The sequence below is a fragment of the Gopherus flavomarginatus genome, chromosome 6 (genome assembly GCF_025201925.1).
Source record: "Gopherus flavomarginatus isolate rGopFla2 chromosome 6, rGopFla2.mat.asm, whole genome shotgun sequence".
Lineage (NCBI taxonomy): Eukaryota > Metazoa > Chordata > Testudines > Testudinidae > Gopherus > Gopherus flavomarginatus.
In genome coordinates, this window is record NC_066622.1 from 1,913,359 (window position 1) to 1,932,290 (window position 18,932).

Below are 18,932 nucleotides of genomic sequence, written 5' to 3' on the forward strand. Positions count from 1 at the left end.
CGACATGGCAGGTAAATAGACCAGCCTGCCAGGGGCTTTCCCTACACAAGCAGCATCCCAAGTTGGGGAAATGCTGCCCTATGGGATTTGAAGTGACCATGTACAAGAAGGTTACAGAGAAGGTTCCTGGATAAATAGCGTATAAAAGAACATCAGTAGTTGATATATGGAGAGAATGGAAAGGAGAGATGGGGCAGGGGGACCTAAAGATTCACTTCTGCCATTTTGCCCCAAACCTTCATGATGTGTATATGCCTGACTAACTATGTGGATTATTGTCTTTCCTCTTGTGCCTCTCAGCTGTTTTTAGTTTACTTTTGTTTATTAACTCTAGCTTGTCTGCCATGTTTGCATTTAGACTTTATGCTCTTCTGGGCAGGGAGATGAGCATGTTTGTGGGCCCTTAAAAATAACAACAACAGATGCCTGTTGTATATTATGATATATGTGTAACAGACAAGTGGAATGTAGTGTATCATTCCTTAATAAGGAAAACAGAAATAGGAAATACCATTGCACATATGTATAATGTGGCAAAGATGTTTCACTGGAAACATTTCACTTTCAAAATATTTTTCTTTTTGTGTGTGCGCTTGTCTACTCTTCTCTAAACTTGCATTGTTAATTTTTCAGTCTGATTGCCATGTGGTTTTAGAAAAAGAAAGAAACTAAGGCACTAAATTGAGCATGTCTAGTGCTCAAAGCCACTGTAGGAAATAGGTTCCAGGAAAAAAATAGTGTGTTGGCAAGAAGGTGCTGACATTAAATGTAATAATTCCAAAAGATACTGTATCTGGGTTCTTCAGTTATTTTTCCACCTTTCCTCAGTGAAGATTATGAAACAAACCAGGTTGGAAGTTTGTAACGTGTGTGTGTGTGTGTGTGTGTGTGTGTGTGTGAGAGAGAGAGAACTCATCTTAATGGAAACATAGGGAAATGAGTTAATTTTTTTCAATACTCAGACATCTGAACCAATTCTATGCAAACTTAAAAATCTCCTTAAGAATAGGAAATTAAAACAGGGACTGAAAGAAGCTCAGAGTGGACATTGGAATTTACTGTACGTATATTGTATTCTGTTCTTGAAAGCTGTGATGGAATGTAGCAAAAACTTTCACTGTGGCATGCATGTTTTTCAGTACCCAAAGGCACATCTTAAATGTATTTAACTATACATGCCTGTTACTTCATAGCAAACTGAGAGAGTTATGAATCTCAGGGGCAGTAGTAGGCTGAATGGAAATTTTCTCTCTGTTCCAGGTTTCAGAACGAATGAAGATAGTTGATGTAATTGGGGAGAAGGTGTATCGAGATGGGGAGCGCATCATTTCTCAGGTATTTGGACTTTGAATTCTTCCCTCTTTTTTATATTACGTAGAATCATAGATACCAGTTTGGTTGTCCAGTTTGACCTCATTAACGCCATTATTCCTACTAACATCTTATTTAAAGGTTTTATTATTTTCAGGGATGGGTTGGTACCTAGTTCCCCTAGGTTTTTGTTCCATTATCCATTTTTCTTACTCTTATTTACTTCTTGCTTGTGAATATTTTTTAAAAAGCCTTTTTTCAAAAGTTATACAGGAAGTACAATAAAATTACTCTTGTTTGGGTCGTTAAGAAAAATGTGTGGATTTTCATGGGGAAGACAAAAAGCACATCCCTGACACAAAGGGCAGTCCCCTAACAAATTTCAACTTCCTGCTCCAAAGCACTGAAGTGCTAGAGCTTCTCAAAGAAAAGATTGCCTGAATTTTTTAACATGGGCAAAACATTATTTTTCCCTAGGCTAATTCTTGGATACAGCTGAACCATTTTGGCTGGAATTTTCCCAAAAAACCCTCCTGCATCAGAGGCCTGGCATGGAAAATTTCAGCCCAAATGGTTACTTTTGCAAAGTTATAAGCAACTGAAAATTTAGTCTTATAATGGAAAGTGCTGGTCACTGTTCTTGTTAGGCAAAGCTTCTGCCCTGTCTACAAAACACTTGTCTCTGTACTTGCATAGATATGGGATCACAGTAAAGCTAGACAGGTAATGGAGGTCACCCTGTTAGTCCTAAGGGGAACACACAGTGTTTCCAAGGGTGGTAGTTCTGGTGCATTTGTGGCGCTACACTCCCATTTTCCCCAGCCATTTTGCACTTTAAGGTCATATTTAGTTGATTTACTTGAAGCCACCCTATAATATCTTTCTTGGACTTGTTTGCTCTTCGGGTAGCTGTACACCAATTTGTATCTTTTTTTTTTACCTTGAATGAGTAACTTTGTTTCTTTAATATTATATTTTTGGCTCTATATTGAATGCCTTATTGACATTGCAATATACTCCATCCCCTCATTGTCAGATATACCATTAATCCTATAGAAGGCCATTGGATTTGTTGGCATAGCTTAGTTTTAGCAATACAATATCTTTTATTAGTTTTTAGACACCTTTCCCACAGAAGTTGATGTATTAGACTCCTATTAGTTTCAGCTGTTTTGCCCAGAATGTGTTGGGTTAATTAGCTGGTAATTTTCTGGTTCTTTCCTCCTATTGGCCTTAAAGGAATAGTTGCTACCATGTTTGGTATTTTCCAGACAGCTAGTGTCTCTCCAGTGACTCACTGAAACTTGTTTTCAGAGGTTCCAGGCCTTTCTTGGTTAGTTTTGTTAAAAACTATATGATGCGTTTCATCAGGATCTGCAGTAGTTTTGCCAGATTTTTTCCCCTGTCATTGTTTGCCCTTTTGCTGTTGACCTCTCCATTTGCTGTCTCAAATAACAACTGGTCTGCTTCCTGCACAAGGTTTTTACTACAAGTTGAGCAGAAGCAGCTCATTGTAGTGTTGGCTCTTTTGAGATTTTCTCATACTTGCTCTCCTTTCTGATGTTACAGAGATTCTGTATATTTCTTTCCTTTTTCTTTTACTGAACGCACTTCTAGAACCCTTTCTTATTTCTTTTGACTCCTCTAGTTATTGCTTTGTTTTTGTTTTCTTAATATTACATGTGCATTCCTTGAGGACTGTTTACCTCATCAACTTCCTGTCAATTTTTTCCCTTGTATTTCACCAGCATTTTTAAGACCTTCCTTGTTGATATTGGCATTGTTAGCCTTTTGGATGTCAGCAGGTAAACTCTCCTCAGATTCCTTGTCCCCATTTTCAGCTACAGCTTTAGCCCAATTTAGGCCACTTCCTGTATTATTCACTGCAGCCAATTTTCAACTTGTGCACAATTTAATACTTAGCCCTGTATTCTGTGAAAATTGGAATATAATTTCTGCATCTTAAAATAGGATGGCTAATTTATTCTTACCTTTTCTCTTTATAGGGTGATAAAGCAGACAGCTTTTACATTGTAGAGTCTGGTGAAGTAAAAATCTTGATTAAAAGCAAGGTGAGTTCAAATACAGTTATGGGGTGAGAAGTCAAGAGCTATTGTGGCTTAGAAACTAAGTGACGGGAAACAAAAAGAGATAAATGGTCAATTTTCGCTATAGCCAACAGATAATAGAGAGGAGGTGTAGCATGGGTTCCATAATAGTCAGTGGCAGGGGCGGCTCCAGGCACCAACACACCAAGCATGTGGGGGCAGCAAGCTGTGAGGGGCGCCCTGCTGGTCGCCGTGAGGGGGGCAGGCAGGCTGCCTTTGGTGGCTTCCCTACAGGAGGTCCACCGGTCCTGCGGTTTCGGCAGCAGTTCAGTGGCGAGTATGCCGAAGCCGTGGAACCAGAGGATCTCCTGCAGGCATGCCCCCGAAGGCAGCCTGCCTGCCGTGCATGGGGTGGCAAAATACCTAGAGCTGCCCCTGGTCAGCGGTGGTTTAATATATTTATCAATGAGCTGGGAAAATGAGTGAACAGTGAGTTGTCAAAACCAGCAGATGACACACTAATGTAGGTGAATAAAGACTACAGAAGAGTGAAAAGTTGCAGAGGGACCTAACAAAGTGAATGGGCAGCACGATGGCAGGTTACATTTAATGTTTGACACATGCAAGTTAACACTTAAAGGAAAAAAATTGAACCATTTCATGCTATTGCTGTGTTCTACATTTTAAAAAAAAGTCCTGGGCATCATTGTAGACAGCCCTGCTCAATATACATCTGGGGGGGCAGGGGAGGCTAAAAAGAAAAATACCCTCTCATAATAGGAGATCAAGGGGACATTGTCTGAAACTGAAGACACATTAGTTTAAAACTGGTTCCTGCAGGTTTCTTACACCTTTCTCTGAAGCATGTGGTACTGGATAGGGTTAGAGAGGACAGTGGGCTACATGGATTCTATGTTCTTAATAAAAGTGCTGTACTGTACAACAGACTAACTCTCAGATTCTTTTAAGATCTGATAGTTATTATTTCTGGTCGGGCAAGGCAAGCTGTACATCTCCTAAAGTGGCTTCAAGCTATTTCAGAAAACGATTCTGAAGATGACTCATGTCTGTTTGAGAAACATGCTTTGCTTCCATCCGCACATGTGCAAATTGCCGTGATGTTCCCTTTCAAACTTCAAACATGGATAGTGTCTTCCCTAGGGGGGATTGTAGTAGGCTACAGTCAACAGATACTCAAAGTACAGCGTCTTTTAACCCTTTGCCCTTCCTGTGACTTCTTTTAGCTGAAGACTTGCTTTCAAACGAATACTTCTCCCAGTTTGAGGCAATCTTTACAAGGCGGAGCCTTGTGTATGTTATACTTAAAATCTTTGTTAGGGAATATTCTGGAGACCCTGTGCACAGGATGCTGAGCCACTACTGAAGCATTTCTCTGCCAGCTGTGACCTTCTGTTCAGGGAGAGCTGTATGCATAGCACTGTGTAGTAACTAATATATTCACTTCACATATTGTTCTGTTTCTGGCACAGACTATGACAAGTAAGGATGCTAACCAGGAAGTGGAGATTGCCCGGTGTCACAAAGGACAGTATTTTGGAGAGCTTGCACTTGTTACCAACAAACCCAGAGCAGCCTCTGCCTATGCTGTTGGGGATGTCAAGTGTTTAGGTAAGGGTACTTTGTGCTGCTAGGTGTCTCTCTGCAGTAGGTGCCTTCAAGCAATGTCGCTTCATGTTGTCTATGCTATTCCATTAAGTTGTACAGCCATGTAGATCCTAACTGGTATCCAATCTGGATTGCTTGTTCTTCAGTCAAGGCCAGGAGTTTTGGCCTGCAAGGGACCTTCAGCACTTCAGTCTGGGAACCCTTGTTTCCTTCATCTTGCCTTTCTTTGTACCATCTCTGTTTTGACTGGGGATGGCAGAAGTGCCCAGTGGAGATTAAGTATGTTACTTCCTTTATGTGCCTGGCCTCCACCATTCCAGAAAAGAGAAGTCATAAATAGAGTCGAGTGTGTATCTGCAGCATAGTAGCATAAAAGCACAACCTCCATTCAGCTTGATTTCCTTCCCTTTAAAGATGTTTGTTACACATGACTTTGAGATTTTTCAGTATTGCTTTTATTGCAGCTGTGTATTTTTGCATTTGGCCTCCAGATTTATCCCAGGATCAGACATTTATTTTTTAGTCTCCTGGATCAGCATGACAGCTTTGTGAAACTAGAAGTTTGACTTCAGTGGGAGTGGCTTCAACTGAAACATTAGAACCATATTGGGTGGATTCAAGTTGCATGAGTTTTAGAAAGTAATTGCAATTAGGTTATTGCTTTATTTTGGAGGACGGCTCTTTATTTGTTTTCACTCTTCTATTTGTTTCTGTGTAGTCATGGATGTGCAAGCATTCGAGAGGCTGCTTGGCCCCTGCATGGACATTATGAAGAGGAATATAACACATTATGAGGAACAGCTGGTGGCAATGTTTGGTTCGAGCATGGACCTATTGGATCCGGGGAATTAGGCACAGGGTACTTTAGTGCCTTCTCAGTTCAAGACACAGAAAAGTCTCCTATCAGCAACACAACACATAAGGAAAAATGGACACTACAGAACAGTTACTGCTGCTGTCTTCTTGGGCATTTTAGAAATAAATAAGTCTCAGCACAGATGGATGGGGAGAGGCTCACTCCATGCCTCCACTTTGCTGCTGAAATTTCATTATTAGGCTTAGTTTAAAGATGATTCTAACCCTTCTCTCACTTGTTTGGCTCCGAATGGCATGTCTCTCCAACCATTTAAGTGCCTGATGCAAAACCCAAAGTGTAAAAGATACAGAACCTTCTTTTTCTTTCTCATTTTATTGTTGTGGTAAATCTTCAGAGCAGATCTGTAATGACAGGCTGCTTATTGTCCCCCAGGGAGCAGCCTTCTCTTTACAGTCTGTTAATATCTTCCTTTGACGCTTCCTTTACATAATGTCAAAAATTTAATTGTAGCATTTGGGTTTGACATCGAATATATCAAGGGGACTTGAAATTATCAGAGCCATTGAATAAGTTGGCATTGAGGTGTTCCTGCCATCTGCTGAAAGCTTCAGGTATTGCAGTTCTGTAATAAAACGATAAACACACCTGGGGGCACAAGAAATAACTGCTCGATACTGAAATGCAGAAAATGAAGAATGATTGACTTCTGAACATTTTCTGAGCAGTAAAGAGAATTGGTTTAGTCCTTCATGCTACCAAACATATATGCAGAGAGTTTGATAGTGGTCCAGCAGCTCCAGGGCCTGAAGGTGCCATAGCTGTATCATCCCCATCTCCATTTCTTAAAGTGGGCAGATTTTACTGCTGAGATGTTGCAGCACATGACCCTCTCCTGCTTTTAGAGAGATCCTTTGTACTGTTAGATTTCACAGGGCGTTGCTGTTGTCTGGATCAGTTTTAAAACTCTCTTTTTAAGGAGGTTAATTTTGTGTAATTTAAAGGAACAATATTTATGTAATTAAGCAGCTCCCCCTAATTCTAATATTTTGTAATATTCTTTAACTTGATTGGACACTTAGATACTTTCAGATGCCAAGTCTGTTTGTTAAACCTTTCAGAAATTAGCAACATTTGACTTCATGAAGCAAATGACTTTGCTAACTAGGCAGTTGGTGTATTTGGAGTGGTCTTTTGATTTAGGTAACAGTTCAGTTAAAGATATGTATCTGTCAAATCTGCAGCACTTATTAGGGAGACTTCTATTTCTATAGATCATTGACCTTAAGGCACATCCTGATGAGATTTTATCAGAGTATTATGGTAAAAAATAAAATATTTATATAAAGGAAAAGCATTGAATTTGTAGGTAATAAGTCTAGTGGTCCCCTTTCCATTTTCAGTCTTCTAAATTTATGTGAAACTTACCCACGTTTCTGGGATGGTGAAATTTTAATTGCAGACTCTGATGGGTAGAACTGAACACACTGTCTAGTTTTTATGATCACCTGAGCAAGGGGAGAGAATTAAAAGTTTATTAGAGAATGTTTATAAATAGATGATACAGAGTTTGAAACATCAGTTATTGGTCATCGGGGGTAACGTACAGAGTATAGGGGGATGCTAGTATTTTGGTATTGGACAGCACATAACATAGACAGTCTGCAATGTCCCCAATGGGGGGGTATATGGTGGGTGAGATCAAGATACAGTCAGGAAGCAGTGAAGATACATCACTCATACAAAGAGTTACAGACAGTCATGGGTATAAATAAGTGGGCTGGGTAATGCAGATAGGATGACCCTCACATGGTGGAGTTCAGTTCGGTTGGTTCAGGACTCGGGGATAAAGTCCAGCAGGGGAAGTTTACAGGTCTCTTCTCCCTTGTGGGTGCACGAAGTCACGCCGGCTCACTCTTGGTATTGGCGGTGGCCGGTGATGTGCTCTGTGTAAATGTCTCTAGACCATCGAATAGTGTCCGAGACCATTTCCTGCTTGTTAGCACACTAGAAATCTGCTCTTTTTAACAAGTGGAAGGTGAAGAGCTACGACACGGAGTTGGCTGCTAGCCTGTAATATTTTCCTCACTCCTCCCAGCTCCTGCACTTGTTCTGTAAAGTTGGATCCATAATCAGGTTGAGGCTGTACGGATGTTGTCTAGTTACCGTAGACTGCATTACGCTTTCAGATGATGGACTGGTTTGTAATCAATACCACTGAACAAGGTGTGCCATGGTGGTACCTAGTTGCCTCCATTCTTAGCACAGTGTGTTTTTCCCTGCTTTACTGTACAGCTTCTTCAGTTCTGCAAAGCTAAAAAAGCGGCAGGAACTGGAATGTCATTCATGCTTCTGAGGTTTAACACTAAAAACACTCATAGTCTTTCTTTGTAAATTATAGAATTTAAAAAAAAAAGAACAGATGGCAGGTCCTCACGCTGATACCTGAGAGATTAGGATTCAGAAGTAGACGCGGGCTCCCAAGCCAGGCCAGCTGTGGATTGTCCAGGCAATTGAGAGACAGGCTGGTCTCCAAACCCATCTGAGTTTCTGTACAGCTTAAACTGTCACATGAACCAAAGAGGATCTCTCTGAATAAATATCCTCAACCAGCTTTGGTCCTTCCCATACGAATGCTTCCTCGGATGCCCCTCCCTTGTATCCACTGGAGTGGAGCAAGTTTGGCTACATTACAACTTTCAGTTCTCTGCATTACAGGTCTCGGTGCCTCAGAATATGCAAGCCTTGTAAATGGTACGAAGCCTGGCCAAAAGGAAGCAAAAAGTCTACTGGGTAACCTTGTTAGGGCCTTAAGGAACTTCTGCAGAGGGAGGGAACATGAGGCCATGGACTCAGAAAGCTAGAGGTCCCAGATGAGGGAGAACAGATTTACAAACCTCTACCCATCTCTATGCTCCTTGAACACAGTAGAGTGGCATTATCACACAGAGCCGTGTGACACCCAGTGTCAGATGGGACACTGGTATGATGCAAGTGAGCAATTGAACTTTGAGCAGAGAGAATGAACCTGTAAGGGCTGCGGCGTTATCAGTTTAAAGTCCATCATTTGGGATTTGCCTGGCTGGTCTGGTTTGTTTTAACCAATTTGCTTTGTAGTCTTTTGGGAGTGGGGACAGGCAGATAGGGAGAGGTGACCTACAGAATGTTATTCAATAGCACCTTTGTCCTTTATTCATACTCTGGCTAGCCAAAGTCAGAGTGCTTGAAAGTAGAGAGAAAAAACTGACCGAGACATTGGCCAATAGTTATGCAGCTGCATCACCACATCCCTGTCTTACTCCAGCCACTTTTGTTTTAATGACTCTAATGGATGTGAGAGTTTCTCAGGTGGTATGGCTCTGTGGTCAGTAAATCTGCCATGGATTCTCAGCAATTGGTAGTGGAGAGAGCTCTAGTTTAATAAGAGAACTCAGCAGCAAAGTGGGTAAGAGAATGGTGACCTTGAGATTTGGAGAAATATCTGTCTTATTTCTGATTCTCTGCTTGTGATTTGTTGTGAAGTCAGTGAGAGGAGCTTTCAGTGGTCAAGTGCCCTGGCATATGGTATTTCTGGTTAACGTCACAGCACAGGTTTCACAATGTACAAAAAAAAAAGCTGTCTCTTTTTAAAAAAACAAAAACAAAGTGCAGTTTTGCACAGAGGAAAAAAGAAAAACCCCTTTGAATGTCACTTTCCATTCTCTTTCCTTTTCAGTTAGCTGATGTTGGGACTCTGGTTCTTGACATGTATTTGTAAACCAGTCTTGCCAAAATACAAATGTGTTGGGTTTTTTCACTCCAGCTACCTTTTGTTGTTCTTAGTTATTCTGTTTTCAGTCACTTCAACCATATGCTTTATTTCAAGAGGCCTTCCTTGTGATTTCTCTCTTTACAGGCTGTAGTGTTATATCAGTATTTAAAGATGCAAAAGAAAGCACTAGCCTCATAAGAGAATTACTGAAATCCATTTAGCCTGGCTGGAGCTAAAGATGTGCTACCAATATTTTTCTCCACTCAGAAAAAAAATGAATTCTGCATAAAGATGCTACCTCAAGGCTCCAAGTGCTTTAAAGGTCTTTCACCTGGGAGAATTCCATAAGTCAGTTTTGCGAATTGGTCTGTTGCATTGAGTTAAATGTTTATTGATTCATTGGGAGACCCATATTTTATTAAGTCATTTTACTACTAGTATTTGATTCTCAAAGGATGAGTGATTGCAGAGAGATTGATTCTTGCACTATCATGTTGACAGTGGGGGGGGAAAAATTCCTGCCATATAAGCTTGTAGTTTAAAAACATTCTGGGGTTCAGCTTCACTTTTGGTTAATAAAATGCTGACATGTCGTGTCCAGCTTTCCTGGTACAATCCTGTGTGTGTGTTAACTTATTCCAGCCGACACAGCCCCCCACAGCATTATGTAGTGAAGTGGCCGGGTATGTCTGGTGACAAAGGCGAAAGCTAAATTACTTGGAGGACTGCAGGAGGCACTATACTTAGTGCTCTCAGTGGCCGGCTGAAAATGGTATTCTCTCCCTGATGCAACAAAACCAGTTACAAAATTCCCCAACCACTGAATTTCTCTGTTTGGTGAGAGGACCTTATTGATGCATTTAGATTCCACCTGTATGTGGATGATATTGCTATGGATCAAACCAGTTCCTACTGGTATTATTGCCACAGAACATGGTAAAATGGTGCAGCTGGCATTCTGATTTATTATTTGAGCACTGTGCAAAACATAGATTGTCCTAAAACAAATTCTGAAGGAGAACAAAAGTAGTTTTAAGATGAGATAAGCTTCCTGCATCTGTAGCTGACGCATAATGTGTGCTGGGCTGTGGCTGTCTATTTCTTTAACAAAACTAACACAAAACCTGTAAAGGAAACATGAAAACATCCAGTACAAGAGACGTGCTGTGTGACCTGGAGAGTTTACTATCTGAACACCCAGCATGACGGCATATTTGCTTTTGCTGAGCTGGTTTTATTTTACCCTTATTAAAATGTACATACAGCTTTAAATGTATAGATTTGGGAGAAGAACTCGGGGGTATCCATGGGACACTGATCAACTTTCAAAATGGAAAGTGTCTTAGTAAATTCGCTAGGGGCTTTGGATGACATAAATGTGTCATGTCTGGGCTTTGCTTCCCATGTCAGCATTGGGAAGCTGGGAATTGTTCAGATCCGTGTCACTAAAAGGTATGAAGTGCCTCCACTAGGGACTCTGTCTCCCCAGTCAAGCATGAGCTAAAGATTGGATCCAAAGCTTGCCAAGAGCACTAGGCGTTTGGAAGAACCCCACACCTTCTGGGCACTCGAATCCCTCTCCATTGACTGAGATGGGAGAGAAGCCTCCCAGCCCAAGAAAACAAGCGGCATGGAGCTGGGTCTCGCTTGGCACCAAGCAGAGCAACAGAGTTTACTGATGTCTAAGCATCACATGCACAGACACTTGTCATCTGGGCTCTGAATCTGGGATCAGCATATCAGCACGATGATAGATTTGAGCTGTTACCCCACTGTGAATGGGGACAGATCTCTGCCATTGTTTCAGGCTGGCTGCAAACTCAAGGAAGACAGCACTGCAGCAGTTAGTTTTGGTTTGTGTTTTTGAAGGCTCTCTTTGGCAGGAAGAGGCATACACAAAGAACTGTTATTTAATGAAAGTAGAGAGACCACAGCAAGGCAAAGGTTTTGCAGGAAATTCCCCAACAGCAGAATCCTGGCACATAGGTCATGTGGAAAGGCACTACAGGACAGTAAGTCACATCTCCTGGGCCAAGTAGTTGGATCCACACAGATACGTGTGCAGCCACTATGGATACAGCCATCCAGAAGGCTGAATTTGTGTGCCAAAGAAACATGCAGCCCAAGAGTGTGAATCTCTGCAAACAACCATGAAAACCCCTATTTACTGGTCAAACTTTCTGCTTAAGGCCATCAAACCAACAGTCAGGAAAGGGGTAGGGGATGGTGGTTGTGATTAAAAAAGTGAGAATCCTTTGGGAATTGTTGGATTGAGTTTTTTAAAAGCAGATTTTAAAAATAAGACCAATTGAAGAAGTTTTGTGCTCAGGTTGTTATCCCTAGCAGATGGACGCATGCCATGAGGAGCAGCAGTGGCCTCAGCATGCACCAATCCTTCCAAGCACAGCTCCTACAGCGTCCACAAAGAAACTTTAATGCATACGGGCCTTGTCTACACACAAACTATATCATATTAACTATCCCAGTGTTCAGAGTGGTGCGATTGTATCTTAGAGCTTAGCTGTAGACAGTGGATCGTGTGACGTGGTCTGGATGAAAGCTGGAGGCACGTAGGTAAGTATAGCGATCAGTAGTTTCCAGTATAGGGTGGTGTTTATATGACCATCACTTCTTAGCACTGTAGTGTCTAGGAAGTGGACCTCTTGTGTGGACTGGACTGTTAGTCTCTGAGGTGCCACAAGGACTCCTCGTTGTTTTCTCCCCATGCTGTTAAAGTCGTGCAACCCCCCAGTGTAGATATAGTGGTACAAAGGTGCCTCACAGCAGTCTAGCTATTCACTTTTGCACCATAAGGCACCTCTATACTGCTGCAACTACATGCATGCTGGGGGTTGCACCGAGTTAGTTCTCGGTAGAAAAATCACCCCCTGTAACTGCAATAGCTCAATCAGTACAAGAATTGTGTGCACACCAGGCCTAAATCATAAACTTAGTTAAGGTTAAAGTGACCCATTTTCTTCCCCTCCTGATAAAGTTCTATCTCCATTACGTGGATTAGTGCTTTGGTGCAGAGCAGTGTGTACTGAAGATCAGTTGTGAATGGTGCATGGCCCTGTACAGAGAAACTTTTATGCTTTATCATTACAAAGTGAGAAAGGATCCACTACAAAATGCAGAACGGGTTGGTTTTCTTACCCCAGCATGAGGGACTAGAACTGTTCATCACTTTTCTGATTATGTCTCTGTTCTGTTGTTGTCCCAACTCCACCCCATCCCCAAATGAGTGCATGCTGCCCAAGGTTACTCCAGGTAGGAAATGTATCATGTTAGTCACCTTGCACTTCTTGTAAATTGAGATACAGTCAAGTACAACCAATACTTAGTTTTTTAAACAATCTCTTCCACCACAGCTGCAGAATTGTTAACATCTACAGTATACTGATACTGTAAACAAATGAGTGGTTATCAGAACTACTGTCCCTTAAATCTGTGGGGTTAAAACCAACTGTTTTGGCCAAATCTGCATGTTACAAAAATTACATTTCCTCTCAAGTTGACACAGCCATTTGAATGATGTAATGTGCCCTTTTTAACATGGAAACCTCCATGCGAATACTTGATACGTAACATGGCTTGAGGCAGTTTCAAGAAATTCACTGGGCAATGAAGGTGTAGGGTGCTGCAGTCTCATCATCAGTTTTGTTTCAGGCTGTTGAAGACAAGAATTACTGGTTCTGGAATAAGTCCTCTCAGAGATAGCTGAGTACAGATGGCTTTTCATAGAGTTAAGCTGCTCTTTCAGCTTCACAAAGACAAATATTGAATGCTCCATGGTAAATACACTGTGGGCAACACAGGCAGAGATGCTTTTTTTCTTTTAAATGGGCTTAGCTTTGATGCAGTCTCTCTCTGGCTTGGTCTACACTACGCGTTTAAACTGATTTTAGCGTTAAAGCGATTTAACGCTGTACCCATCCACACTACGAGGCCCTTTATATTGATATAAAGGGCTCTTTAAATCGGTTTCTGTACTCCTCCCCGACGAGAGGAGTAGCGCTAAGATCGGTATTACCATATCGGATTAGGGTTAGTGTGGCCGCAAATCGACGGTATTGGCCTCCGGGCGGTATCCCACAGTGCACCACTGTGACCGCTCTGGACAGCAATCTGAACTCGGATGCAGTGGCCAGGTAAATAGGGAAAGCCCCGCAAAATTTTGATTTTCATTTCCTGTTTGCCCAGTGTGGAGCTCTGATCAGCATGGGTGGCAATACAGTCCCAAATCCAAAAAGAGCTCCAGCATGGACCGTATGGTAGATACTGGATCTGATAGCTGTATGGGGAAACAAATCTGTTCTATCAGAGCTCTGTTACAGAAGACGAAATGGCAAAGCGTTTGAAAAAAAAATCTACAGGCTACACAGTGCTGCGTGACAAGCGTAACGGGAAGCCAGAGACTCAGTGGATGCTCATGGAGGGAGGGAAGGGGTACTGAGGACTCCAGCTATCCCACAGTCTCCAGCAGTCTCCAGCAGTCTCCAAAAAGTATTTGTATTCTTGGCTGAGCTCCCAATGCCTGTAGGTTCAAACACATTGTCCAGCGTGGTTCAGGGAATAGCTCGTCAATTTACTCTCCCCCCCACGTGAAAGAAAAGGGCAAGAATTCGTTTGTTAACTTCTTTCAATGTCACCCTCTGTCTACTGAATGCTGCTGGTAGATGCGATGCTGTAGCAGTGAAGAGTAGTATCCGCTCCTGTCATAGTATAATTTCCCAATTCTGAACCTTAGCGTCCAAAATATGGGGCTAGCATGAATTCCCCTAAGCTTAATTACCAGCTTAGATCCTGTAGTGCTGCCACCAATCAGGACTTAGAGTAGAGTGCCTGATAAACTCTGGTCTCCCCCAAAACCTTCCCTGGGGACCCCCAAGACCCAAATTCCTTGAGTCTCACAACAAAGGGGAATAAACCATTTCCCTTCCCCCTCCTCCCCTCCAGGTGTTCCCTCCCTGGGCTCCTGGAGAGATATACAGATTCAAGCTCCGTGAATCTAAACAAAGGGATTCCCCCTTCTCCTTTCTTCCTCTCAGATCTTTCCCGCCCTGGGTACACTAGGAGATCACCATGATTCAAACTCCCTGAATCACAACACAGAGAAATCAGGTGGGTTCCCCCCCCCTTTCTCTCCCCCTCCCTTCTCCTTCCCTGTTAAGTACAGACTCAATTCCCTTGAGCCTCAACATGGGGAAAAATCAGACAGGTCTTAAAAGCAAAACTTATATACAAGAAAAAAAGAATAAAGAAAATTACTGTAAATTCAAGATGGAATATTACAGGGTCTGTCAGCTTATAGAAATTGGAGAGAGAGCCTTCTCCAGCAGAAATACAATTTAAAATACTTTTAGCCAAATACATATTAGACCCCTACCAGCCAGATACACATTTGCAAATAAAGCAAAACAATCAAAAAGACTAAACCGCCTTTCTACCTTTTGTACTTACTAAATTGGAATAGAAGATTAGAGAGCCTGTAGGTACGTGTGGTCACTCTCAGAGCCCAGAGAGAACAAAGCAAAACCCAAAAAACACAAAGGCTTCCCTCCACCCAGATTTGAAAGTATCTTGTCTCCTGATTGGTCTCCTGGTCATGTGTTTGGTTCCCTGTTTGTTAACCCTTTACAGGTAAAAGAGACATTAACCCTTAACTATCTGTTTATGACAGCTCCTCTCCCCTCCCTGGTGGCAGACGGTACAATATGACTGATATCCGTCGTCACCATCAGCCCGTGAGTGCTCCTGCCTTGCCTCAGGTGAGGTCGGCCGGGGGCGCCTGGGTAAAAATAGGAATGATTCCTGGTCATTCCCAGTAGATGGGACAGAACGGCTGGTAACTGTCATCATCATAGCAACTGGAGCCTGAGCTCCATCAGCCCCCTCCCTTTCCTGTGTAAAGAAAAGATTCTGTACTATCATAGCAGCGGCATGCTGGGTTCCTCTCCTCCACGTCGCTTAATGTCCTGCCTGGACTGTCATAGCACCGGGAGGCTGCCGCCTCCTCATTTTATCTCACTAACAAATCACTGTTTCTTATTCCTGCATTCTTTATAACTTCATGACACAAATGGGGGGGACGCTGCCATGGTAGCCTAGGAAGGTTGGGGGAGGAGGGAAGCAACGGGTGGGGTTGTTGCAGGCCCCCCCCCCGTGAATGGCATGTAGCTCATCATTTCTGCGGGATTTGACACGGAGCAGCTGTGCTCTCTGGTACACTGGTTCTCTAGTACACTTGCCCCATATTCTAGGCAGGACTGACTCTATTTTTAGAAACCATAAAGGAGGGATTGACTTGGGGAGTCATTCCCAGTTTTGCTTTTGCGCCCCCAGCCGATCTCAGCCAGGGGCACCCATGATAGCAGCAGACAGCACAGAAAGACAGATAACCGTCATCTCATTGCCAATTTACACCGGCACCAGACGGTACAGAACGACTGGTAACTGTCTCTATCATGCAAAAGCAAATGAATGCTGCTGTGTAGCACTGGAGTATCGCCTCTGTCCGCGGCATCCAGTACACATATGGTAACTGTAAAAAAAAAAAAAAAAAAAAAAAAAAAAAAAAAAGGCTGAACGGGCTCCATGGTTGCCATGCTATGGCGTCTGCCAGGGCAATCCAGGGAAAAAGGGCACGAAATGATTGTCTGCCGTTGCTTTCCCGGAGGAAGGAATGACTGACGACATTTACCCAGAACCACCCGTGACAATGATTTTTGCCCCATCAGCCACTGGGCTCTCAACCCAGAATTCCAATGGGTGGGGGAGACTGCAGGAACTATGGGATAGCTACGGAATAGCTACCCACAGTGCAACGCTCTGGAAATTGACGCTAGCCTCGGTACATGGACGCACACCACCGAATTAATGTGCTTAATGTGGCTGCGTGCACTTGACTTTATACAATCTGTTTTATAAAACCGGTTTATGTAAAATTGGAATAATCCCGTAGTGTAGACGTACCCTCAGAAACTAACAGCAGGGCATTCTCAGTCCAGTTACTGTTGCTGGCATTAAGGCAGGATTAAAGCAAATATATAATACGGAGAGCTGCCATTTGTTACCAAGTTTTACAGTACTGTGTCCTCGACATGGAATTGGTCTGTAGGCAGGGGATCATTTAAATTGACAAAAAACATCTGTAGTTGAGAGAAAATCCGATGCGTAAAAACAAGCTGCCAGCCTCTCATTTCAGAGCCAGTGTGGTCAGTAACTGAAAGCAGCCTGCTATTTCTATGTCAACTTAAAAATGTTTTACTTTATTTTTCAAGCAGAAATTGGTGGGATGAGCATATTTAATTCGACCGTGGCTGAACATCTATTATTGCAAAGGCTTCGGAAAAATTCTTAAAAAGACTCTATTCCTTATTACAACTTTCCAGTTTGCTCCAACTCACCTGCATTAGCTGAAGCTGCACAGTCCATGGTTGTCTTAAGTAAGAATTCACGTTCAAATCTAAAGTTCACTCCAAAGCTCTCAGCTCAGCTGCTTTCTCTGTCATCTCAAAGGATTTTCTTCTACTGCTATTGCTGGAGTTAGGAGGTCAGAGGTAGGGTTGAAGAATGGAGTATTTAGTCCTTGGGAATTATCATTTATAACCAAGGAAGTGGGAGAGTAGTGTCCAACAAAGAGAACACATTCAAAATGATTACCCTTCTTGCCTGGGGTGAGCCACACACCTGTCATTGGTTACAATTCATACCTATGTTTGCTGCAGCTCCCACGTGTCATGGGGTTCAGATTCAGTTTTTGTTTTGTTATCCTATCATTTTAAAGCTTTATGTTAATGTCAAGAAACCAACTGTTGTCAACTTGAAGCATCCAAGTAAATGACAATGAGAAAATTTCATATTACATGCTTTGATCATTCCAAAATGCTCAGGTTTTCCCATGGGATTTAATGCTACTTCTAAACAAGATTACCATTTGTATTGCAGTGAGAATCCTCATTAATCGAATCTTGTAACACTGGTGAATTCAGGGATTTGCATCATCATGTAATATGTATCTTTGCCCCAGGAAATTAAGACAATCTGTTTAGTCATAGGAAGAATGCACTCTGTTCTCTGGAGAAACTCCAAGTGCACTGCCAAGAATGGAATCAATGACTTTTGTTGTGTCCTCCCACATTAGATATTTTCTTATGTTCAAACATTTGCCTGCATGAAGAGCTGCATTCTGCTCTCTGGGGCTGCACTGGCAGGGGTGAATAAGAACAGTACTTGGCCCAAAAACTGTGCTAACAGGTTTCTGTTTCAGTCTTATATGCAGGGATGACAGCTCTTGTAACATAAGCATGTTGCCTCTTCTATTGGGCGAGTGTTCTACGGGGCAACAATTATATCATCAAAAGCGTATTTTTCTACCCGCTTGCCAAAGTAATTCACATTTTAAATACAATTTTAGCAGAATTAATTTAGTTTAATAAAGGCCAATAGAATGACCTGGCATTAATATCCAGCAGCCCAAGGGAATAGCAATCACAGCAATTAGTGAGAATTATGGGCCAGGTTCTGAGAAATCTTCAGGTTTCCCAGAAAAAGGATGTATTTTAATGCTATAAACCTCCTACTATTGGAGCTTGGGTTCTAGGTAGCTAGAGCCCTCATCCCCATGTTATTCCTGTGACAAGCAGGATGGGAATGACTGCGGTTGTTGGGGGAGGAATTATGTGGATCTGGTTCAGGGTACACATGCATTGAAATGCTCCAAATGGTCTGTGTGCCAGTTCTTAAATCCATGTCTCAGAACACAACTCTGTGGCTCCACTTGCAGGACTGGTGTAATAGCCTCCTTAGGTCTCAATGGAACCAGGATCAGGGCAAAAAAGCTTGGGCTGTCTAATCCTCTTTGACCATGGCTATTTGGAGGTGTACACAGAATACAGCCCTATGCCTTCAAAATAACTACATGACCATAAGAAAGGGATTGCAGGGTTCTGTGTTTATTATCTGAGGCACCATATCCGAACTGTTCAGATTACAACTAAAATATAACCAGCCGTAAGTATCCTTAGTTAACAATGCTAGTGCTGATGTGTGAGCCAGACTTTGAATCCAAACTCCTCTCCGTAGTTACGTTGGCTCTGCAAAAACAACAGGAGGCAAAAAGTAGCAACATCTTCATCTAGGCAATGCAGTCAGCAGGCTGGCCTCTGTCCCCGTGGAACGCAGCTGTCATGGAGGTTCATAGATCAAAATCTGGTCTTTGATGTAGTTGGAGCTTGATCCGTTAATCGCTTGAAAATTAGGATGAAGGTCTTAAACTGGCATCAAGAGTTAGATAATGGAGGGGCTTGAACACGGTAGCCAGTCCTCATCTGGGAGGAAGGGAGGAAGTTGCCTAATGAGCTGCAGGTAAAAGGAGGCA

General features: G+C 42.4%; 2 protein-coding genes across 2 annotated transcripts in view; one reads left to right on the forward strand and one right to left on the reverse strand.

Moving 5' to 3' along the window:
• Window positions 1-10,165, forward strand: part of PRKAR2A (protein kinase cAMP-dependent type II regulatory subunit alpha) — a 138,540-nt gene extending 128,375 nt beyond the window's left edge. Inside the window, exons 8-11 of the mRNA XM_050957510.1 lie at window positions 1,261-1,335; window positions 3,318-3,383; window positions 4,850-4,988; window positions 5,704-10,165. Of these exons, the coding sequence (XP_050813467.1) occupies window positions 1,261-1,335; window positions 3,318-3,383; window positions 4,850-4,988; window positions 5,704-5,837 (414 nt within the window). The 3' untranslated portion in view covers window positions 5,838-10,165. The remainder of the gene's footprint in view (window positions 1-1,260; window positions 1,336-3,317; window positions 3,384-4,849; window positions 4,989-5,703) is intronic.
• The window catches only part of LOC127053211 (uncharacterized), a 361,256-nt gene that overhangs the window by 189,311 nt on the left and 153,013 nt on the right, over window positions 1-18,932 (reverse strand). The window lies entirely within an intron of this gene.